At 37.1% G+C, this 25966-nt stretch overlaps 1 protein-coding gene across 1 annotated transcript; it reads left to right on the top strand.

The window, feature by feature from the left end:
* The first annotated feature begins 8325 nt into the window (after positions 1–8325).
* Mcm5 (Minichromosome maintenance 5) lies at positions 8326–23127 on the top strand. The gene is made up of 14 exons (XM_089640720.1): positions 8326–8574; positions 8674–8821; positions 10070–10177; positions 10258–10430; positions 10632–10710; positions 11092–11168; positions 11344–11428; positions 12143–12386; positions 12976–13169; positions 14572–14712; positions 15876–16052; positions 19846–20090; positions 21823–21965; positions 22385–23127. Exons 1-14 carry the CDS (start codon positions 8420–8422, stop codon positions 22612–22614), a joined length of 2199 nt encoding a protein of 732 aa, XP_089496846.1. The 5' UTR covers positions 8326–8419; the 3' UTR covers positions 22615–23127.
* Positions 23128–25966: the final 2839 nt, after the last annotated feature.

Raw genomic sequence — 25966 nt, 5'->3', positions numbered from 1 at the left:
TTACATTGCAAGCTTACCAGCATGTTGTAAAGGATCGAATAAGTTTGACTTTTTTTATTTGCAAATACAGTATCTAGATTTTTAAAAACTTGGAACAATTCTGTATGATTAAGATTTCTCATTTTAAAAACGTTTCTACACTGTGAAGCACACAAAATACCAGGAGTTTTATTTTTTTAGGTTGTACTATGTTTATTGTAGATAAGAATAAAAAAAAAAATACAAAAAGTTTAAAATGGATTTTATTTATTGAAGCAAGTAAAATGCCATGAATTTTATTTTTGTATGTGATTCTATGCTATTTGTAGATATGAATAAAAAAAAAAATTACTTCATTAACACTGTACCTTCCCGAGATATTGCTTTTTTGTAAAGTACCTTTTCCGTCCCAAAAATTACTTAAAAAATTACTTTTGGTAATTTTTTAAAGTCAAGTAGATAAATGTAAAGGGTTTATTTATTTTTTTCTGCAATCAGCATAGTTTTCTTGATAATATTGAAAATTTTCATTGCATTTGCACTATAAATGACAAAGATACAATTTTTTTTCATTGAAGGTACAAGCTCTTCCGGAGTGCTCGGAATATGTAAAAACGCTTATTTTGCCCAAACTTCAACTGCCCATAAAAAAAAACGAGTTGAGGTAGGAAGGTAAAATTTGGTATATTTTCTTATCTATATGGAAGGATTAAAAATTTAAAGTTTCATCAAAATCTGAGATGGTGGGTGACAAATCCAAAATTTTCTGGATGATTTGGTGCGGATTGACCCAAAAGCCATTTTATGGCGTTTGAATAAATAAATAATTTCATACCAAGAACATCAAGATTGATGAATGAAATGCCTAAGTAAACTCCACAACTTTGACATTTTCATTAATTCATGCAAAACTCGTTACAAAAGCCTAACTGTTGATTTTCCGATTTCTTAATAATTGATAATCAAAATATAATTGTAATCAATTATAACCCTTATCAAATCACTTCTACGTTGTTGGTTGGTTCTGCCTCAACAAAACAGTTCCATTATTTTACCTGGTTTATTATTAATTGTAATTATATTTTCATTTGTTTACCGAGTTACAGTTTTTATGATGTTACCTAGCATAGAATAAATAATAACAAAAGAAGTGGCTTGTGGGCGTGTTTCATGATCCAAATATTTGCCTAATCGGTGCCTGAACTGATACAAAACTGTGCTTTCGAAATTCAAATGGGATGGAGATTTACTGTCAGGCTAGTGTAAGAGAGACAGAATGCTGGGTGGTTGGGCTACTTGTAAAACTTGTTTCATTTTCAAGTGTTATATTGTTTATTCTATGGTACCTAGTGTTATTCCTTGTTGGCAATCTAACTAGTTTAGCGTTTCTTATTCCATGCCCGTGTATCTCGTAATTGTAATTTATTTTTCTTTCGTAGAAATCATCCCTGTGTCAATTTTATGTAAAAGATTCATATAAGATATCAGTATACACTCCTCAGCTTTGACAGCAGGTCCTAGGTATTATATTTTATAGTTTAAAAGATTAATTTAAGATGTCATTATGAATGTTATTGTTATAGGTTATCTGCAAGCAGTACTGCAGATCTACCCACACAACAATCACATCTAGAACGGAGCATGCGGCGCAACTCAGTGTTCTGTTTGGGAAAACAAAAAGTCTACTACAACGGTGGTTACCAAACAGGAACCCAATAACATCGACAACAACCCTTGGAAAAGATACTCCAGATATTTTCATACCAGAGGGTTCGGCTCGGTAGAACTCCTAACTCCTATTTATTAATACTATTAATATTAACTATCATTGATGGGTATAACATTCAAAAGTCATTCTAATAAAATGAAGTATTATCATTGCTAATTTATAAAAAATCATATTATTTTATTTTGGTCATTTGTATAGCAGTACTGTGTAGATTATTACTATAAACCCATTGACAAATATTGTAGGCATCGCAGGAGTTTTTGAGGTTATATGCACTGAGCGGGCGTAATAATTATGAAATTTTCACATGTAGCTAACGCTTTGTGAATATACATAATTAGAAAAACAACACACTTAAAAAAAACCAAAGTTTTATTAGGCGCATTACAAATTCCGAAAACCTACAGTGTTTAGGCACCTCCCATCTATGCCGGTGCGGGTTCCACTTGTCTTATACACCATTATAAGCATATTTAAAGATAATATTTTAAAGTTATGTATGTAATAAGTTTAGAAATAAGCAAAATGTATATTAAAATGTAAAAATGTGTGTTTATATTGGAAGTGGAACTATTTAATATAAATAAATATGTTTTATGCCAAGGGACTGATTGTTATCATCATAGTACATATATATATTTACCTTTAACGTTACATACTCATAAATGCTTTTACATGCGTATTATGGATATATTAATGTTCAAATAAACATTTTGAACAGTCTCTTGCATTTTGATTTTTTTTAAATCTTCCTCTACAGGATTTTTGTCACAAGGTCCATTTCTAAATTCTCCGTTTATTATGTCCATCACTGATAATTGGATTTAGATAATGTTAGTGGTTTTCCTGCAGCGTGCATCAGCATTTCAGTCGTAAGCCTACTTTTGACAGTACAATTAGGAAATTGTGCACAATCTAGTGACAAATATCAACCGTGTTCAAATGTTGGGCGACTATTCGTCGGTGTCGAATGGATCAATTGCGTTAATTCCTAAAATCAGCTTCCATTGAAATACCGATAGAATAGGGACAGCATTCCCACCTGATGCCTGTGCCATAAAGATTGCCAACCCTTTGTTAACATAGGGGAATCTATATGGAACTTGCATTTCTGCACAGAGTCTAAAGGGTTTTTCAAGTATTTTGAGCTTCAGACCAGAGGTGGCTGCCAAATACTTGGTGAAAATGATTTGGTGATACGTTTTATAAAAACATTAGGAGAGGTTAATAAATTTCTTAGAGAACATACAAAATTCCACCATGCAGAATCTTATATGTCCTCTTACAAGGACCATCTATATCTATCCCTTTGAAGGACTTATGAGATTTTTACACAAAAGTACTAGAAATTACTCACAGTTGTACAAGTAATTTACCCAATGGATAAAATTAAATGTATTATGTCAAGTGGGTTAAAACCTCAACAAATGATTTTCGAATTTGGACGAAATATTTTTTTTATTTAAAGAAAGAAACATTACCGGATTACGAATAACCTGACAACCAGCTATTTTGCAAAGTGTTGAAGAGCGAGCAATCGATCTGTAACTTGAGCCTAGACTAGAATATTTGGTACTTTTGCAAATGGGAACGATTTTTTGAATTTTCCAGTCCGGGGAACCAATACCAGAGTCCAGGAAGATATTGATGAGAGAGAGAAAGTAGGAAAGGGAATCGTCATCAGTGTGGCGGATGAATATGTTCAAGATTTCGTCATTGCCCGGAGCTGAGTCTTTTAGGTCTTCCGTGGCTCTTTTTAACTCGTCTATGGAAAATGGAGCATCTAAGCAAGAAGAATTAGGGTTGTAAGATAAAACAGGCACTTCGTCAAGATTATGTACATAAGGGTGAGCTATTTTGTTAAGAAGTCAGAAATCCAAATACCAGAATTGTGAGATGACTTCGACAGGGAAAAAGAAGACCTAAACCTGAGAATCATGGACCAAACCTCCCCCGCTGGAGCAGCAGGGGATATATTAGTGCAGAAATTACGCTAGCTGTTTTTTTTTTAAAACGGAATGTACATTTAGCAACAGCTTGGGCATTCTTAGCTTTCAAGAAATTTTCAATTGTAATCTGTTGGCAGTATGTCTTATTGGCCGCTTTCCTCTCCTTCAGCACTCGAAGGCATTCTTCATCCCACCAGGGGTGAGGGTGAGCCTTCGTGCCTACAGGGATGATTTGGGAATAGACTTGTAACGGACGTACTGCGCCGGGTTCGGCCGCGGTCGCACACGTTAAAATGATCAAAAATAAAATTCTAAATTAAAAAATATAAATAAAAATTCATGTTAAATATACTGCCGAAATGTTAAATTGTATGTAAAATTATGTAAGAATGTAATGTAAACTGTAAAAACAATAAACGAAACGTCGGAGCTTGGCTAGAGGTATACGGACAGAGAAGTATTGTGAGAGCTGGTAAAATCATGAGAGCATTTAATTCGGGCACGGTTATGAGAATCGTGCTATACGAGAGGGAACGTTCGGCCCCGGCCCGAAGCAAAGGGCCGTGCGCCGTCATGGCGTGCGAGGTGATTCGCCGTCAGAACGTTCCACAGGCGCGATTCTGAGGACCGTGCCTGAACAAAGAAAGGCCGTGGTCACGTTCGACCACGGGCCCGAAGTTACCGGCCGAGAGGCGGTAACCACACCGGCGGCGCGCCGCGATAGCGTCACAAACACGGCCCTCGATTCCAGGAATCAAAGAGAAAGTGGGCCCGTGTAAGCGTCGCGCGCCCGCCGGTGGCCTATAAAACGTGAAACATCCCCTCGAACGTCAGATCTCCAGAAACCACCACCAGCTCTACACCTCTCTCTCTGCTCTGCCCTCTACCTCGCTCCGACTTCTGCCTCTGCTCGCCTTCTTTCACTCTGACCCCCGCCTCACCCTGGACCACGGACTTGCCTACCCCTTCGGACCAGACTCGGAATCAGCATCAAGAAGAAGCGACAAGCGATTGGACCAGCTACAACGGCTACAGAGACGCCCCGCTCTACCCCTCCACGCCACTGAAGGAAGACATCTCACGCCTCCACAGATTGGGATCACCGGCCCCATTTACAGTCTTGTGTGTCATACGATTACGTCTGATACAAGACTTGTCAGCAGATTTTAGAATGGAATCAGACGAAGATTTGTAAGAGGAGAGAGGAGGTGCAGTTATCTGAAGAAGGAGTAGGTAGGAAAAGGGTATGACCCTGGACAGATTCTCCAAAATGGCACCAGTCGACTTTTTTGTGATAAATTTGGCTTTCTTTTAAAGAGGTTAGTATTTAACCCTTGAGCCAGATTTAGAATAATTGGATAGTGGTCACTGCTGCAGGGGTCTGATGAAGTTCTCCGGGAAATTAGTGGATATATACTTGGGGAACAAAGAGTTATATCCACCGCACTAGGGCTCTGCCCAGGTAGACTTAACCTTGTTGGGGATCCGTCATTTAGAAGGCATATGTTCAAGGAGTCCATAAGGTCAATTATTTTGATTCCTGAGGGATCTGTTGATGAAGAACCCCAGAGAGGGGAGTGGGCATTGAAGTCACCCAGAATGACCAGGGGAGAAGATATTTTTCTAAACATGTGGATCCATAATGAAATGTCAAATGGGGTAGAAGGGGGAATGTAGAGGGATACAAATGTAATATTAGAGACAGTAGCTGCCACTAATTGGAAGGCTGAATCTGGGGGTTTAATGGAAATAGGGGTGAAGGACAGGGAGTTTTTGATTAGAAGGGCTGCACCACCCTTCCCATTAATGCGGTCGTCCCACAGATATTGGTAGCCACTCACCTTGAAGAGCTGAGACGGTTTAAACCAAGTCTCAGAGATGGCAGCAATAGAAATTGTGTGTAATTTTAGAAGGCGGATGTGGTCGGCCTTTTTGGAGAAGGCGCTTCTACTATTCCACTGAAGAATCCCTGCTGTCAGGGCAGCCATTGGAAACAAGAGAATTTTAAGTAGGAGAGTAAAGAGGCAGTGTTGGACGGTAGGGAATCATTGTTATTAATTATAGAGATAAGTAACATGATGAGAGTTTGAATAATATTAGAATTGTCATTAGAAATGATGTTGTTTAAAGAATTGCCATTTGAATCAGGGATAAAGGAATTGCAGTTCAAAGTATTGCTGTTAGGAAAGACGGTATTTTGTGGAAATGGGGAGCTGATGTTACCATTTGTGAACAAGAGCTGGGAGTTATGGCCAAGATGATCATATCCAGGGGTTTTAAGAGAACGAGAAGCAGATTTTGTCATTACAGTCTTCCTGTATGATGAGTTTGAAGGAGTAATGTTTTGAGATAGCTGAGGTTGAGAGGCGACTTCAGCAAAAGATTTTTTAGCGGGAGCTATTATTTTAGAAGCGTGGAAGTATGATACGCTATTGGAAGCCATATTGGATGGATTTATAGCTGTGTCAGAGCCTGAGCAGTTGATGCAAGTAGGGGGATTGGAAGGGGAGGGGCATTGGTCTGATTAATGACTTTCTGCACATTTAAAGCAGCGAGGAGAAGAACGACACGATTGCTTGGAATGGCCGAACAGACAACAGTTAAAGCACTGAATTGTCGGGTATGAATAAATTGCCACTGGGAGAGAGTTGTGGAAAAGGTAAACATGAGAGGGAAGAGATTGGCCTTCAAATGTAAGAACTACAGTTTTGGAGGGTGTACAAACTATAGAATCGGAAGTCCTATCTTTGTAATTGAGCCGCCTAGTCTTTAAACTTTCCCCGCAGATGCTGGGATAATCAGTTCCGCAATGAGTTCTTCCTCGGATAGGTCTGTGGGGATACCTCTCACTAGACCCATGCGCGAGACATTAAATGAAGGGATTTAAGCCTTGTATTGAGAGGTAGTCAGTAGAATTTATTGGCATTGAGTGCAGTTGTGAACACTACACAAATGCGGAATCTTCCCTCCGATCTGATACCACCTGGGGAAATGCCAAGTGGGTTTTTTCCTACAAATTTACCGAAATCAAGGGGATGCAGTGAGTAGCCTTGTGTGTTGTTTTGCACATACACGATGAAGGGGGCTTTTGCTAAAGTCGGTTACAGTGAAACGAGTGGAGGAGCGACAGTCTCTACAGGAATTGTAACCTAAAAAGATTATTTTTTCGGAAGGACGCTAACTTTTCTTTTTTTGGGAGTAGAGGAATCCGTCATTATTTCTACCTCGCTAGCAATATCATTTTCAAAATTAATAGGGTCAGGGTCAGGGGGGACGACATCTGGTGGCTTCTTTCCCACGGCAAAAGCCATTGGGGCAAAACAGAATGTATTTTAAGAGAAAATAACACTTACTGGACTTGGTCAGCAATAAAGGCACTCAAAGAGGACAAAAAATATAGCTTTAACCTATAAAAGGCTACAAACAAAGATTTTTTCGTATTCGAACGGAAAAAAGCAACAGATTTCTTCAACTGTCAAAGTTCGAATCCTTTTTAATAATTAAAATTTAAAATAGCTTCTATTTTGAAAACACTTGATAAATAAAATTTTTTTAAAAATGCTACTTTGGTATTAATTATTTTTTAGTGAAGGGAATACTTGAACCATAAATATACCACTCTCTAGATCGATATCTTCGGGCTTTTTGTATACAACAGAATTATACAGTACTTAACCACAGATATACAAGCAGTACCTACCGTGCGGAAAAGAGCAGTAGACAAGATAGAAAAAACTCAAGGTCATCTAAAAGTAAGATGCAACCATAGACAATATAATTGCTCTCGGCCTACTCCATTCATTCACTAGCCCAAAAAAATATTTTAAAAATAAAAATATCCTTGAAGCAGAAAAATGTCGAAATGTTTTCCAAGGGCAAGGTTCATCTGACTAAGAAAATAAACTTTTACAGTGCATTTCCTTAAGATGAAACTTGTTAATCTGAGAAGAAGAAACCCAAAATGACAAGAAATTTGCAACAACACTGAAGAAAATTTCCAAAACATGATTGTCCGACAGTACGACGAAGAATTCCGACATTTTTTAGCCTCATGAACTCCTGGTTACATATGTTTAAAAATCTTTAATTTCACCAAAACAATAAGATAATACAGGATAACACTAATCAATAACATGAATAAGTTGGTCGATATAATAAATAACATTTATACGTTGTGGAGGAAGACATATGCCAAGTATGTTACTTAATAACCTAAAAACTGTCAATTCACTTTAAACTTGAACTTACGTAGGTAGGTTGAATATATGTTTGTAACTCGCTAACACTATACTAGCTTATATTGTATTTTTATCACGAACAACTTTAAAACGACGGAAATGATAGTATTTCGGCAGCAAATGACAACCCGCGTGTATAAATAAACCATTCACGGCAAAATTCCGTCATCTCTTTCTGTTACACGAGTCATTATGGTAGAGAGCGAGAGATCAAACCAATCCTTCTGCTCTCACCAATGAGATCTGAGATTTTAGCCATATTATTCGTTTTCTATAAGAATTTTGAGGTGGGCGTGGCGGTTTCAAATGAGTTTCATGGCCAAAGCTGAGAGAAATGCCCCTGACTTGAACTAAAGTTTGTTCGCGGTGAGTGGTTTATTTATGGTTCGCGGACAGCGGAGTTCGCGCCAAAACGTGCTGTACTGTCAAAATTTGTCGGGTGCTTGTTTCAGTTATCATAGGTTATTTATCATAATTTACGTGCTTCTACAGTTTGTGTTACATTTTCTCAATTTGTTGATACAATGGAAGGTTTTGATGATGCCGGTGTGTTCTTCTCTGATAATTTTGCTGCAGAAGAAGATTCAAATGCATCCAATATCAATCTTCAAGGTGTAAAGAAAAAGTTTAAAGAGTTCATCAGGCAGTTTCACGAAGGCAACTTCAACTATAAATACAGGTTAATAATGAAATTAAGTTGACTAAATAACATTTCAAAAACACATTTGTTGGTAATGTATGTTCATTTTTGTAAATTTATTATTATTTCTTCCTTCAGAGATGCCTTGAAACGCCAGTACAACCTCGGGCAGTTCTGGATCGAGATTAACATCGAAGATCTATCGAGCTTCGATGAAATGTTGGCTGAAAAATTATACAAACAACCTGCCGAACATTTGCCTATATTGGAAGATGCAGCAAAAGAGGTTAGTCTTTGTATGGCCGCCGGAGGCATTATACTATTTTAAATCCAACAGGATTTCCTCAGGCCCTTCTATGTGGAGTTAATGTAAAAAACAAACATCGATCGTTATTAGGATAGAATAAAATAACACTAAAAGTGCCTTCCACACAAATTTGAATGGAAACAAATGTTCCATTTAGCCTTGTAGCCCAGTGCTCTGTCTCACTTACATCGTAGATCTCCATCCGATTTGAATTTCGTAAACACAGTTTTGTATTATAAATTTAAGCCTCGTGTACGCAAATATTAAATATTAGGATCATGAAACACGCCCACAACGCACTTCTTGTCTTATTCTTTATTCTATGTTTATTAGCTTCATATCCACCCGTTTGCACTTCAAGTAACATGTGACGTTATAAAGCTTGGTATACATTTTATATTGATTACTCCACAATTTATTTGCACCAACGATTAATTGATAAATTAACTCATTGTAAAAAAGAACAAGTTCCAAACATGTTCCTAACGTAAAATTTTAGTGAAGTCCATTTTTCAACGCTTTCTCTCAGTTCCAATTTTTAAATGTTTCAAAATGTATTTTTTGTATTGTCTTACAAAACTGACTTCAGTTTGATTGAATTCAGTTTGATTGTAAGAAATCTCTCATTCTTACAATTTTTCAATATACAAAGGTATTATCATAAAGTTTTTTTCTAACCATTAACTTTAATTTATTCATTGATACTTACTGTATCTTGATAATTGGATTTAGGTTTTAATTACATAAATAATAAAAAAATTTATGTGATGCATTATACTAAATTTATGCAGTATACTGAAACTAGGTTTGATTTCTACGATGTCCATCTTATAAGTACAGTACCTCTTTTTACATATTGCATATTAGGTATTATACATTCATTTAACTTAGGTATACGTTTTCATGTTCTACGGAGGTAGAAAGACCTGATTTTTGTTTTTATTTTAGAGATAGATGTCTCTTTTTATGTCTTCAGGTAATTCATTAAATATTTCAGGGATATTATGCCTCTTTGTTCTATCTCCGTACACATTTTGTGCTTTATTAATTATAAACATTTGTGCTTCTCTATGTCTAGTAGGGTAATTGGACTTAATAGGTATTTTGAATTCTGTGTTCCAAAATTCATCCAGCGTTAATTGGTAATCTACCCTATTAAGTATGGGGAGTACGTTACAGGTACGCCATAAGTACCCCTCAATAAACTTTTTTTTAAACATTTTTTAGGTTGCAGATGAAATAACTTCCCCCAGGCCTGAAGGAGAAGAGAAAGTTGAAGATATTCAGGTTCTCTTGTCTTCAGATGCCAACCCAGCGTCTCTGCGAGATATGAAGGTGAACTATTTATATTTCACAGGTGTAATATTATTAAAATACAATATTAAATTAATTTCTTTAATTATTTAATTTTTCAGTCTGACACAGTTTCCCGCCTAGTAAAAATTCCGGGTATTATTGTATCAGCGTCAGGAATAAAGGCTAAAGCCACCAAGATCTCCATCCAGTGCCGGTCTTGCAAGAATGTAGTTCCCAACCTGCAAGTCAAGCCTGGACTAGAGGGGTACCTGATGCCTAGGAAATGCAACATGTAAGTAGTTGTTGAAACCGCCCTTAACATTATTCCTTTAATTTCAAATATTTTAATCCCATAAAAGTTTGATAGTTAAGTAGGTACCTATGTTTAGCGTAATATATTATTTTCAAATCTTCGTTGGCTGAATAGGAGATTTTTATTTTTTCTTTTTTTTTTTACTGAATAGGTAGATATTAAAATATATAATTTTTTTAGAGAACAAACTGGTCGTCCAAAGTGCCCCCTTGATCCTTACTTCATCATTCCAGACAAATGCCACTGCGTAGACTATCAGGTACATTTTTTAAATTTATTACTAATCTTTCAGTTCTTAAAATATTTCAATGACTTTATCAGTTCCAGTAATGGGGTTATAACTCTGATCAAAATTGGAACTGAAATATTGTGATGTCATATGATTGCCTAACTATATCCACCCATGAAAAACTCTGAATGTCTATGGAATAAACTTTCACATTTTTTCATTGGTGTATAGTATAATAAGTAGGCTCCAGATGAGAATTTTACTGTCTATATATTGGCATATCTATGGTTTTTGAAGATCTAGTGAATGGTTTATTTATGGTTCCAGGGATGCCCTGAAAGTGTTGCCATATATGTAAATAAACACTTTGCGAAAAGACTGAGTGAATATACTGATTTGTTATATTTTCAGACCCTCAAACTACAAGAGTTGCCTGAAAGCATTCCCCAAGGAGAAGTTCCCCGACATGTCCAGCTTTACTGCGAAAGGTACCAAATTAACACATTTTAGGCATGGGAAGATTCATTCATACTAGAGAATAAATTATGTGCAACGTTTATGTAATTAACTCAAATGGCCGACAAAGGAAATAATGTACAAACCATGTAAATAGATGCATACATTAATTTCACAATAATTAATTTGTGTTGTATAATATTCCAGATATCTTTGTGAGAGAGCTGTGCCAGGAACCAGAGCCTGTATCCTGGCTATTTATTCCATCAAGAAGGTTTCCAATGCTACCAGAGTAAGTGATTATCTATTTCTATAAATAAAAATGTAAATGTTCGTTTGTTCAAAATCTTAAATTTCTGAAAGTTTTCAACGATCGCTTTGAAATTTTGACACAACATTGCATTCGAATACGCATGTGTTTTGTATACCTATATTATATAGATGGTACCTGTGACAGGTAATAACATGCTTTTTTTAAAAACAGCTCCATCCATTTTTGTTGTTTGTTTTTGGGGTGTTATGCCGTGTTGCGCTAACTCCTTCCTTCATTGATGGACACTGCAACGCTGTCCGAAACGTCGGCTAAAGAAGGAGTTAGCGCAACACGGCATAACACCCCAAAAACAAACAACAAAAATGCTTTTGGCCGTGAAAATCTAAAAACTTACCAGCTCCATCCATTTCATTGACGGCTGCTAATGGTGGATGAATGGACTTACACTAGATATTGGATCTTACAGGGTAAAGATGAATCATGCGACTATTCAAGGTTCTGTAGGTCCCAAAGACTGCGTCATGTCTAAGGTCATCCCGGTGGAAGTGACCCAGAGACAGACCGAAGAAGAGGTGGAAAGACTGGGTGGAGGAGGATTGGAGCAGGATGGGAAGGGCGTAGGCGAATGGCGAGGGATCGCAGCCAGTGGAGAACATTCGTGGAAGAGGCCAAATCGCATCCCGCAATGTAGAGCCATTGTGATTGTTTCATGAATATCTTTTCAATTTCCAGCGCGAAGGAAAAGAGAAAGCGATCGTGGGTGTCCGCTCTGCCTACCTGCGGGTGGTGGGCATCAAGGTGGAGGGCGAAGGTCTAGGCACGGTGACCAGCCAACCCATCTCCGCCGCCGAGGAAGAGCAGTTCCGCCGCCTGGCCGCCTCTCCCGATATCTACGACAGGATCGCCTCTTCCATTGCGCCCAGCATCTTCGGGGCTAAGGACATCAAGAAGGCCATAGCTTGTTTGCTTTTCGGAGGTACAATTTATTTGTTAACAATGAAAAAGTAATGAAAATTTTATAAGTTTTATTTGAATTCCTAAGTTTAATTATTTATGATCAGAAATAAGAACACCTTTGTATCCTTGCTAGATATTAATAGGCAAATGAATTATTAAAAATTCTATGTTTGAAAAACTATTGCAACTCATAACGCGACCAAACTGTGCGGCTTTGAATGCTTTCTCGATACTGCCTAAGGTGCCATCCTTTTCTACAAACGACAGTCGACATAGATCTCTGATTGGTTACACACTCTGCAGTTCACTGAATAGTTGCCCTTACTCCCACTACCTGCTGAAGGATGTACTGTACGCCGTCTTGCAAATCGCCGGAATCCTAGACTTAACACCTGTTACTGATGTGTCATCCCTGTTCAGTGAAGTTGTAAATTAACATAAAATACCTTAATTATCAAAACGATCTGATCCTAAGTCAAGAGCTGATTTGAAATAACGGTAGCCAATTAGAACACAGCACCTTCACCGCCACCTATGCATAAAGGACAAGGTTCAACTTTAATCTGCCAGTAATTAATTTAAATTAAAGTGCACCATTTCCTCCTCAGGTGCTAGGAAGCGCCTGCCCGATGGGCTGACCCGGCGCGGAGACATTAACGTGCTGCTGCTGGGGGACCCCGGCACGGCCAAGTCACAGCTGCTCAAGTTCGTGGAGAAGGTGTCCCCCATCGGAGTCTACACCTCCGGCAAGGGCTCCAGCGCCGCCGGGCTGACGGCCTCTGTCATCAGGGACCCCGTCACGGTTAGTTTCTTTATCACTATACTTTACTTCCTAGTTGTGACCAATTTATGTACATTACTTAACTTTGAGTTTTTTTATATTGTAAACCTAACTTCTTCAACTTCATCAAAAGCGGCGCTAGACAATTTGTATAGCGCCACTTTTGTGAGATATCACCTCAGGGGCGCTTTACAGTTGACGAAAATATAAATATTAAAAAATAAGTAAATTTAAGTTAACCCTTGAGACGTTGTTGATTTGCACGGATCGAACCTTCTACAAGCTTCCATTTTTTCAAAGACAATAACAAGCACTATTTCGTTCTCTTTCTGACATAAAAGAAATAATTTATTTTTAGATGAGAGGAAGAGAGATATATGCATTTTAATAATGTGCGGTCGTTCTGGGACAAATATGGTCTTAGGAGAGTATAATGCGCGCACGGCATTTGGGACTGTTTGGGTCTTAGAAGGTCCCAAGGGTTAAATAAAATGAAGTACATGAACAGGTGATGAAGTACAGGAACAGGTGATATGAAGATAGAAGATGGAAACTCTGCAGCAAGAATCTTAGGTGGTGAAGAAACTGGACTAAATGATCTAAATTCAGTAACACAATTAAATTAGTATGTACGAATAATAAAATTCTATAAATATGTATTTTGTAAAAACCAATGGTAAGGTAAGAGGTAAGAACTATCTAAAAAATAAATTTTAGAAGTACCTACCTAAAATTACATTTATTTGACACAGTAAGGTCCCTATTCCCCCAGACACTCTTGACTGAGCGAATAATCTGCCAAATAGCGCTACAAATTTTATTGTTGGCACATGTTGATGCCGATGTCACCTAAATTGGTGGCGTCACACTGATGCCTGGTGAAATAGGACACAAAAATTTACAGCAAGCAAGCCTTCAGTTTTTAGCAGCCCAAATATTATTGTTTCAACTTCCATCAAAGGCCTTTTTAAATATAGGTTATATTCGCTGCTGCTGTGAGTAGCGAAAAGCGAGTTGGTATGCAGTATTCTCACTGTTCAACAAACCCAGGCGGATTTCGCTGCTGCTATGGGTAGTGAAACGTTATTGATTTTTGTCTAGTCAGTCACATTCCTGACGTCCGTGAAGAAATACCTACACTGTAATTGTGGTGACCAGTAAAAAAATGCATCTTATTATTTAAATGGATAGCGATAACACCTGTTTTGCAAAACAACCGAAAAGATACCGCTTACCCGGGCGGAGTTGGCGGGGCTCTAGATTTGCGCTAGTGGCATCCTGCTTAATGTTTTTCTTTACCCACAGAGGCAGCGAATATCACTTATATTTGAATAGGCCTTAAAGCTAGCTCCTGATGGTCTTACCTACATAATCTTATGTTTATTTGGATTTTAATATCTGTGTATATTGCGTTCCTTTCCAGCGTAATTTTGTGATGGAAGGGGGTGCCATGGTGCTAGCCGACGGAGGGGTGGTGTGCATCGATGAGTTTGACAAGATGAGGGAAGACGACCGTGTTGCCATCCACGAGGCCATGGAACAGCAGACTATCTCTATTGCTAAGGTAAATTCAACTACTTTTATATGATCCTGACACTAGACACAAGGGCTTTGTACAAATATATAATACATTTCTACAATGATATATGTTATTACGGAGATAATATACAGTACCATAGTTACCTGGTAGGTCACTTGAGATTAACACAATTAACATTAACTAATTGTTTATTAGCAAAATTTAGATACAGGATTTAGGACATAATTGGAAAATTGGATATAATTGGACTTTCTCTCAGGAATGTTATATTTAATTTATAGCTTAAAAAGGTAAGTTTTTAGTTTAGACCTGAATTCTGTTGGACTTGTTATGGATCTTAGTTCCGGAGGCAGTTTATTCCAAGCCTTTGGCCCAGATGCTCCGAAAGCGCGATCACCAAACTTAGTATTTGGCTTGCGCTTAGGTTCCACTCATCAGTTATCAGTCTGCCTATAGCTGATGTTGCTGATCTAAGAGTTGACTTCCTCAGACCAGTGTTTTCGGGGACGCATAGTTCAGAGATGTAGGGTGGGGCCATTTCATTGATGGATTTAAACACTATCCAGCACAATTTGTACTGGATTCTTTTAGGGCACTTGAGCCAGTGAAGGTTACGAAGGTGTTATGAAATGTGCGAATATTTAGAAACCCCGGTTATGAGCCGTGCTGCTGCATTAAACACTGATTGAAGTTTGTCAATTTGAAATTTTGGAAGGCTGGCATAAATGCCGTTGCAATAATCGAGACGTATTGATAAATAGTTTTGTTGCTTCTGTAGGAAGGTTTCTTCTGACAGACTTGAGTTGTCTTAGGTGAAAAAAACCGGTGCTTACAGTCCGATTTATTTGACCTTTAAATGAAAAGTCCGAATCTAAATTAACACCGCGAAGTTTGACTGTTGTTTTTGGGATGATATCGCTGCCGGAAATAGAAATAGGTGAATTGTCTATGAAATGTTGACATTTGTTTGTGGCCACCCAGAGAAACTCAGTCTTAGATAGATTCAGCTTTAGCTTGTTTATGCTTATAGTATTATGTGTCACCTACCTTTAGAATAAAAAACAAACAACGAACCTTACCTAACCTAACCTGTTCTGTTTTATACAGTTACCTAAACATATTTTCTTTACGTACTCTTCTTTTATTGTTTCAATGCAGTGCAATTTATATAAAATATTTTGTCCTAGGCCGGAATAACGACAACATTAAACTCCCGCTGTTCGGTTTTGGCTGCCGCCAATTCCATCTTCGGGCGCTGGGACGACACCAAGGGCGAGGAGAACATCGACTTCATGCCGACCATCCTCTCCAGATTCGACATGATCTTCATCGTCAAGGATGAACACGATCAACAGAGAGATATGGTGAGCTGATAACTCCTTTTATCTGCGGTTAATAAGCATACATAGGCGACAACCTTCCTAAAAACTACCGACAAACATTGCCGATAAAAATATTGTCTCTCCTACAGTAAAATTACTCAACAATTACTCAACTTTCAAGTCTCATTTGAAAAATACATTATTTAGCATACAGATTAGAAAAAATTACATTATCACTCAACTAGCAGACTAGGTATAAACTATTAGAGTGGTAAATACTTTCAGTATCGCCCTTGTGAAAGACCACGAATCGAAACTTTGCTTGAAATGACTTTAGACATGTTTGGTGACCAGACCTGAATAAGTACTTCCCAACATTCCTCTTTTCCAATTCCTTCCCCTCCCAACTATCTTCAGCTTCACAACATATCTCAATAAGGAACTCCATTGAAAAATATTATGGCCCCGTAGACCACTTGCCAAATATATTTTTTTCCGTAGACCCCCCCCCTGTCTGCCGAATATTGAATTTTCCACAAACAATTAACGTCCCATGTGATAATCATTTCTCTTTTTCGTAAGAAGATTCCCTTCCCTTGCCTGTCCAACAACCGGGTGGCGGTATAGTTCCTCTTTCTTTACACTGTGCAGACAGGGGTGCCCTTGTGAGGTATTACACCAAATGAAAATGAAGCAGGATAAGAAACGGGAATTTCTTTCTGTAGCTGGCCTTACAGAACTGCTCCTTAAGTTCTTTGTCGGTGCTTATTGCGGTCAGTTCTTCTTGTCACTTGATATCCGATTCTTTAACGTTCCATTTCCAGTCATTTAGTCAAAATGTCCTCAAACTTAGTTTTGAAGTCTGTGTGAAGTGCATTTAAATGTTGAACGTCCTGGACGTTTTTCAAAATCAAGTTGGGGAACTAGGAAAATTCTTAGCTTCCAATGTGTAATGTTATGCTTGAATATATTAATTTTGACGAGAAGAGGAACGTAGACTCTATTTATATACCTCAAATAAGTAATTTCTCAGTCTATTATATTTGTGTTAGGTCTATTGTGTCATCTACTAAATGTTGACTTGAGGTAAATGGGGGTCCGCCCTATGTACCCCCATTTGAATCTCGTGGACTCCCAATTTTATTTCTCGCTGACATAGACCCCCAGCAAGCCTATATCGACCCCTGGGGGTCCATATAGACCACTTTGGGAACCTCTGATATAGATCAACAAATGCTGATTCTGAATATATAACTTTTATTATATATTATTATGCATAGATTTTATAAATCGTCATTTAAAAATGAATAAAACACCATCCCATTAAAACATTTTTTTTTATTGTTTCCTCACATTTCTCTTCTGCTTTCTTTTCTTATATTTTGTTATTCAGGTTATACACCCATATAGAAGAAACCTTTAGGGGCAACACGAGTCCGGGATGAAACTGAACATCAATGTTCTGTCAATGTCCATTTTCCCCACAAGGGGGTGGATAAACCTCGTCGCCTCATACGGCCAAAGGACAGACCCCGGAAACAGGATATCCACAAACCTACCGCGCCTCCCCCGAGGACAGTAGCAGGTTTGAGGGATGGTCGGTCGACCTTAGGGAATCTTCCTCCCCACCTCCGACGACTCGACGCATCTCTCCCTAGGGTCTTCGGGTATCCATTCCCCCATCTCCCAGTTACACTTTCTTCAGGGCACCACCGAGAAATCGGCTAAGGGGAGCGGTCCCCTGACTTCGTAACCGATCAACCCAATCACCAACTGACTCGCCTCGGGACCGCCGAAAAGAATGTGGATTATTCCTCTCCGGACCAGCACCAGATGTTTTTCATTTGTACTTTTGTTTTATCTAAATTACTATGCACATACTATGTAGACAAACAGTCTACACCAGTTGTTTTTATTTTTGTATTTATTTTTTTTCCCCTTCTACTAACATAGAAACAGAGGCAAGTACTCTACTAACAAACTAACATTGTACACAGTAAGCACTCGCAGACTGCTTCCCTAAAAACGTATGCGGGGACATTCGAGGTTTAGCTTCGTTCTTATTAAATGTAGAGTCGTTCTTAACAAAAAAATTAGCGTCCTTGCAAGAGCCCTGAAGGGGTAACCATAAGTTACCTATACCGGGGCGGGTAAGTGGTGGGATCCTCGAATGTTGTCTCTACTAGGTTACCTGTCATTCGACATGCGCTGGTGATTTTTTGTCAATACATATCATGAAATTCACACGAAATATTTAATTATGTATAACATACCTACAACAAAATAGAACAGACAATTTTCAAAATGGCTGCCGAAACATTTTTAAATACTACTACCATGCAGCTAACGAAGGCTCATTGCTTGAAATTCATAAGCGACTACCCGTTTGTTGTCAAAATGAAGAGACCCACAAATCTATGAAGCCCTGGAAAATCTTATTGAAAAAGATCATAAAGTTATCTGATTTAAAGAACTATTCTTTACCCGCGCTGAATTGCAGAAACAGAATGGACTGAAGAAAATAAAAAAGACCTCATGAATCTAATACTTTACTTGCATGCGCAAGAACACAAACATTACAACAACATTATATAGAATTTAAAAAAATACATCTTGAGAATAAAATAGTAATTATGTACATAAAGAAAGTTCGAAAATTGTTCAATTCTTCGTGATATTTCTCCTTAAAGGAAAAGTTCCTTCTTTACTTTCATTTTTTATTTTTTGTTATTTTTCATTTCCTTTTTTTATATATTAATATTTCTTTAGTTTAATATATCAGCTAAACAATAGTAAAAAAAAAAAAAATGAATATACATTTGTATTACTTTACCAACAGAATTTCTTCAATTCAGTTTCATTTTCAAATTCATTTTCTTGTTTTTATCTATTAATTCAGCTTATGTTATGTTAATTCAGTTATTATGTCAGCTAAATAATAGTAAAATATGTCGTGATATAACTGGAAGTATTCTAGAATATGAATATACATATGTATTTTTTTTTAACAACAGAATAGTCAACACTATAATGTACCATAATTTACATGTAAAAACATTATCATATTGGAATGTCCTAAAACGGGCAATCGCCTAGTTGACATTTTAAGTTCATTAATTGTATTATGTAATATTTACAAACAAACAATAAATAAATAAATAAATAAATTAAAAATTCGATAGCCTTGTTGAACATTGTCACATCCCTATTATGGAAAGATAAAACAGCTGCTATATTTCTTTATTGTCACTATGGCACTAAGCCCTTTATTGCTTCTGAGATAGGAAAGAAGAATTTGTTTTGACCTATTTTATTTATTTAAAATCGTTACCAACCTGTTGAACTCCCCTGAACTTCTTTCGTTAATATGTTTCCATGTACCTAGTCGACCAGTTCGTTTCAAATTACCCTATCATTGCAACAATACAGGATCTAACGCTGAACTCAATTCCATAATGAATCGCTTGCACGTACTTGGAAATAAATATGTTTTGGATGAACATTGCTAGTTTAACCTCATACTACTTAATTAAAACTGTCTGTCAGCGCTTCTCAGATTGACTATAATCAAATATAGTTTTAAAGTATTAATTTCTTAACACTCATTACATAATATCCGGGATTTATAATATGTTGTATTGTATTTATAATAACCTACTCATTGTACTTTTTTATGTTGATACTACTATTTCTATTGTTCTCTTTTATGTATTTTATATTTATACATATTTTTTTTATCTATGTATATTCTGTATTCATATGTAAAACAATTGTTATTCTTTTGTAAAAGCTGCTATAATCGGCGTTAATAAATAAATAAATAAATGACTTCCAGACCTTGGCCAAGCACATAATGAACGTGCACATGAACGCCGGGCAGGTAACAGAGGAGCAAAAGGAAGGGGAACTGTCGCTGCAGACACTCCGGAGGCTGGTGGGCTTCTGCCGGATGCGCTGCGGCCCCCGCCTCTCCGCCACAGCCGGGGAGAAGCTGCGCAGCCGGTACGTGCTGATGAGGAGCGGCACCCTGGCGCAGGAGAAGGCCACGGAAAAGAGGCTCTCCATTCCCATCACTGTGAGGTGCGTATCTCAATTTTGTGTTATTAACCTGAAATAAGTGACTGTCACATATTCCATTGGTGGCCTATCCCCGTATGCGAATGCTGCATAATATATGATCCCTAAAGTTTCTACCTAACAACCCTGATGTATGGCAGTAAGGCATGGAACTGGCAGTGGAAAGTGGACTGAATGCTCTAGAAATAAAATTTCTGGGGCAAAAGTGCAAAAGGCATAGTGAACAAGTTTAAGAAAGGGATGTTTAGATGGTTTGGGCATGTAGAGCATGTACAGGAGTACCAGGAGAATATAAGAATGATAGAAGTCGGGAACTTGAATCGGATCATGGCATGAGAGGATGCATGTGAATGAAGCGAAGAGTGTGTGCCAAGACAGAGTTTTGTGATCATCTATCCTCTTCGGCTAAATGGCGTGATAGTTAAGAGATAAACTGACAGTTGTGGGTGTGTAATAAGTTTAATGTTTTCTTACTTGGAATCCCGTTCCAATTACAGTATTATTCCTTTTACAGTATGTCACCTCAGTTGGACAAGGTTCCATCTATTTACTGATTTTGAGGTTGAATCTCATGTAAAGTGTTCTTCTCATGAAATCTCTTCAATCTCATGAAATTGTTAAATACAATAATGAAGATTATGAGAGTTCGTCTTTGCAAATTTTGACACCACAGAACATGGTAAGGTGGAGTTAGAACCCTATCCGACAAAAGCGATAAACTACACTGCGCCTCATAAAAACGATCAACTGTCAGACACAAACAAATGGCAATTCACCTTGTAAAATAAATAGAAGCTTTAAAAACTCAGACGTTAGAAATTCGTTATACAAGTATCTACAGATATACAACACACTTTGGCTTTTGTAAAATTATTTTGTTTATAGAAATGTGCAAAAGAAATGCGCAGTTCGTATAGTTTGTTGTGTATTTTATTGTGATAAACACTTATTTAGCTGTATGGAAAAATTAATAAAACTTTCTCTGAGATAGTAGTTATTAGTAACGAAGATTATTCCAAACAATATGCTTAGTGAAGAGTGCTTCTTTTTTTCTTTCTCCACTGTGGGAATTGTAGATAATAGAAACAGAGGGAAACATAGCATGGAAGCGTACCAACTGTTAGCTACGACCAAAATGCATAGACTATCAAAGCGACGGAGCCAATGAAAGTCAACCGTTGGGTGTGTAGGTAGAAACAAATGTGGCACATTCCGTGGTTGAGTGGTAAGGCTCTCGACTAGCAAGCTGGAGGTCGCGGGTTCAAATCCCTAAGTGCGCAAGTAAATTTAATTACGCATTTGAAATAATATATAGTATATTTGTGGCACATTCCATAGTGGAAGATACTTTCAGCATTGCCCTTGAAACGGCTTTGGCAGTGTTTGGTGACCAGATCTGAATAGCCAGGTACTTCTCCACCTTCCTCTTCCCTATATCCTTCCTCTCCCCACTACCTTCAGCTACATAACATGCCCCAATTGGGGATGCCATTGTCTCGCTGTCCAGACGGTTGGGAGCAGCTGGGACTCTCGTGCAGTTTTACATAATTTATTTTTTTTAAGCCTGGGCGCCATATGTTGTAGATGTAGATGCGATTTACAGTAGTTTGGGTGAACGATGTTGGCACCACTTGCTCTCTCGGTTTAATACTAATATTGGTTAATGTCCCATCTCTCTTGTTTCTATGTATTATCTGTGGTGGAAAACTCATGGATGTCAACCGATTTGTTTCAGACAACTGGAAGCCATAATCCGTATTTCGGAATCTCTGGCCAAGATGCAGCTGCAGCCTTTTGCCACGGAAGTCCACGTAAACGAGGCTCTTCGACTGTTCCAAGTCTCAACCTTGGATGCTGCCATGTCTGGCAGCTTAGCGGGTATTTATTTCATTACAATATCTCCAGCTTAAATCTTCTCTTTTTAATGTATCTTAATAATCTCTTTTTCTTACCATTAATAAAGAACATATTCAAAACAGTAAGAACCCTGATAATTCGAAATTCGCCAAAAAAAGGCCCCAAAAATTTTTTACTCAAAATTCGTAATTTGAAATTTATTTTGATCCACGCACGATATGTTGATTGTTTAATTCGATAAAATTCTATTTTTGTCAAAATAAATCTTATAATTTTGTAAATCAGTATTTTTTGCATTTGCTTAGACTTTGTTTTCGTAAGACTCAGTGTAATTAGAATGGATATTACCATTACAATAAAATTTCCTTCAAAGCAATACGGTTATACATTCGCTTTTGGCAACGATATGAAGAAGATTCATAAAACCATTATAATTTCAGGTGCCGAGGGTTTCACCACAGATGAAGACCACGAGACCCTGTCCCGCATTGAGAAGCAGCTGAAGCGCCGCTTCGCCGTGGGATCCCAGGTCTCGGAGCAGAGCATCATCCAAGACTTCCTGCGTCAAAAGTACCCTGAGCGTTCCATCCTCAAGGTGGTCCACACAATGATCAGACGGGGGGAGCTGCAACATCGCATGCAGCGCAAGATGCTTTACCGATTATCTTAAAATATTCTCTAGAATCTCTTGACACTAATAATACAGTGAAACCCTCTTATAAACCTTCACCCACAAAACAAGTTTTATTCTTAAATATGTAGTTTTATATTTCGCTCCTTTGAGGAAAAAAGACCCAAATAAGAAGAAAGTTTTTCCAGTTCCTTGGAAAACCTTGTACACTTAAAGGTCCATATAAAAAGGATTGTATTTTTTTCAGTCCCTTGTAGAAAAAAAAATGAGCCGAATAAACAAACATATAATATAAGGTTTTCCCATAAAAAAGTTTTTTCTGGTCCCTTGGAAAACTTTATAAGAGAGTTGCATTATAGTGAAACCAACTTATAAGGGTCCCCTAAGAAGAAGTTTTCATTTGAGGTTTTTTTTTGGTCCCTTGAAAAACATTTTAAGAGGGTTTCACCGTAATTAATTATTTTTCTCACTCGGTTGTACCTTACCTACCAATTTTATTACACATTTTGTATTACATGATGTTATGTACAAATTTTATAATTAAATGATTTCTTCTGCATAAGTTTTTATTATTTCCTTTTAAAGTTGTTTTTTTTTTTTTTTTTTTTTTTTTTTAAAAAGAAAGACAAACATTCCCGGGTTACGAATAACCCAACAATGTTTGAAAATCTCCTACTACCACCACAGAAAGCCGAAAATGTTGCTTGTGTTGTGATGGAGGACTTAGCCAGCCGAGGAATCGAACACGCAACGCTCGGGTGAGACCCAAGCGCTATGCCCACTCAACCACTGACCGGTCAAATAAGCATTAATAAGCATTCTTATTTTCCTTTCTTAATATTACGGTTAAAAAAAGTTATTAAAAATAATACATGAAATCAAACTGAGTGACGGCTAAGTTAAAATAGTTCCAATGTCACCGACACGGCTAGCAGTAGTTTCAATCAGCAATATATTATTGCGCAAATGAAAAGTGAAAGAATTGTATATTTTTACTTCTCTTTTGTTTGCTTAGTTTTGATTGGTGAAAGCCGTCATAATGGTATGATTGATTACTTAAGTTCTAATTATTATTTATTTTTGAGAAAGTTGGTATCACGACATCTTGATTTTCTTATTTAGGGGGTCGGCATCATCATCATCATCTTCGCTTTCTTCTGCACCTGGAAAATTAAAATTTTGTAAATCTTTTAGGTAGGTAATGTAACACCATTTGTTTGTTTATGGACAATTTTACCTCATGCACGACCGGTACAAGGAGTGCGTGATTTCGTTAGAGTTTCAAGGACTTTTACGATTTAAAAAAAAAAAGCAAGTTCTGCTAGTACAATACTTTCAGTGCACACTCACCTCGTGCGCAGCCATCATTCTGTAGAAGATACTGGATATGATAATGGCTTTGTTGCATTAACCTTTGAAATGCCTAACAATACCTCTGTAGCGTGCCAAGGATAAAGATCCCACAAGAAGAAAGTATTATTTTCAGAAAATCATACGGATACCAATATCCAATGGATATTTTTCTTGCTTAAAGTTAAGGAACTAGATTCTATCCCCAACCTTCCCTTAATAAAAATAATAATGATTGGATTATTTGTATAGCGCCGTTTTCGTGAGAAAATCACCTCATGGGCGCTTAACAACTTAATTTATGCATTTAATTTCCTTCTATTCTTTCATCTCCTATTAATGTGTATAGTAACGGTATAGCTATGAGCCCTATTCCTATTCTTTAACCTCCCATTACACACTATAATTAGGTAGTGATGATGTAGCTAAGAGTCTTTTTCCTATTCTTTAACCTCCCATTACACTATAATTAGGTACAGTGATGATGTAGCTAAGAGCCCTTTTCCCATTATTTTATTTAACCTCCCATTACACTATAATTAGGTACAGTGATGATGTAGCTAAGAGCCCTTTTCCCATTATTTTATTTAACCTCCCATTACACTATAATTAGGTACAGTGATGATGTAGCTAAGAGCCCTTTTCCCATTATTTTATTTAACCTCCCATTACACTATAATTAGGTACAGTGATGATGTAGCTAAGAGCCCTTTTCCTATTATTTTCTTTAACCTCCCATTACACTATAATTAGGTACAGTGATGATGTAGCTAAGAACCCTTTTCCTATTCTTTAACCTCCCATTACACTATAATTAGGTACAGTGACGATATAGCTAAGAACCCAAATATAATAAGAGTTGACATAGCATCCACCTCAAGGTGACATTATAACGGTATTAAAAATGGAGTCTGACAGAGAAATTAATAGAATTTTCACGCTGTTCGAGTAGAAAGATGTAAATGTGATATTAGATTTACCATACAGTAATAGAAATAAAATATTTAAATTGAATTTGTGCGTTTTCTTGAGACAGCAACTGTCAATTTTCCGGTCATAAATATCATATTATGAAAAAATGGTTTATCTTTGTACAAAATATCGTACCGTTGTCGGCAGGTCCACTTTCCATGTTATTTTCCCCATTGCTCTTGGCGCTTTCAATAATTTCGGTTAAAAACTTGTTTGTTTTCTCTTGTACTGTTTTTATTGCTTCGAGTAAATTGGTTTTTGAAGATATTTCAACAACTTTTGTTGAGCTTTTTAGAATCGTAACATTAACAGCCTCCATTGTTTACATCTGTTTCGTACTTTCGTTTTCGTTTCGAGGTTAAATTATTTATTTGACAGTTTTGACGTTTCGAAGTAGACACGCTTTTCTAATCGGTCAAGTTGTTTTCCGTAGAATCCGTAGACGGGGTTACCAATGTGATGGCCAAAATATTATTTGCTATGCGTAAATAGCTCTTATTATATTTTCTCGTAAGACTATTTTGCAATTCATTTACAGAGTCATATCAGAAGTTCTGTTCATATTTTGACAGCAACAGGGTTGCCAATTTATGGAGAATTACCTAAATTTTGGGGAATTTCTAAGATTTTAATTCGGGGATCCTGGGTATTTTTTTCATTTTCCAATAAGGTAAGTCATTATAAAAAAATGCGCTAATTCTAATAGCAATAATAGGGTGCCAAATGAGGTCAAAATTATATACATAAATATATGTTTAAATTCTTTAGAAATTCTAACACAACTAATTAACTCAGGATTAACCACACAAGTTTTGAAAATTTACATTTTTAGGGCTTATTTCTAGGGCGCATAACAGTTATTACTATGAATCTGACGAACAAAACTTTTTCTTGTCATCTCTATAGCAAATATAGTAAATATTTACGAAGTCATGAGCCACGCGTCCCAGTTTTGATAGACAGAAAACATTGGGATATAGTAAGTTTGCTTGGAAAACGTTTGGATAAACATTGACAATGGATATTTTGCTTCCTTCACATGAACGAACATTTCGGCATTTGTTCGCAC

Source organism: Hesperophylax consimilis, chromosome 16, assembly GCF_061612785.1.
Source record: "Hesperophylax consimilis isolate HC1 chromosome 16, BYU_Hcon_1.0, whole genome shotgun sequence".
In the NCBI taxonomy this organism is placed as follows: Eukaryota; Metazoa; Arthropoda; class Insecta; order Trichoptera; family Limnephilidae; genus Hesperophylax; species Hesperophylax consimilis.
Note: the sequence above shows the minus strand (reverse complement) of the source record. Positions and strands in the feature narration are given on the sequence as shown.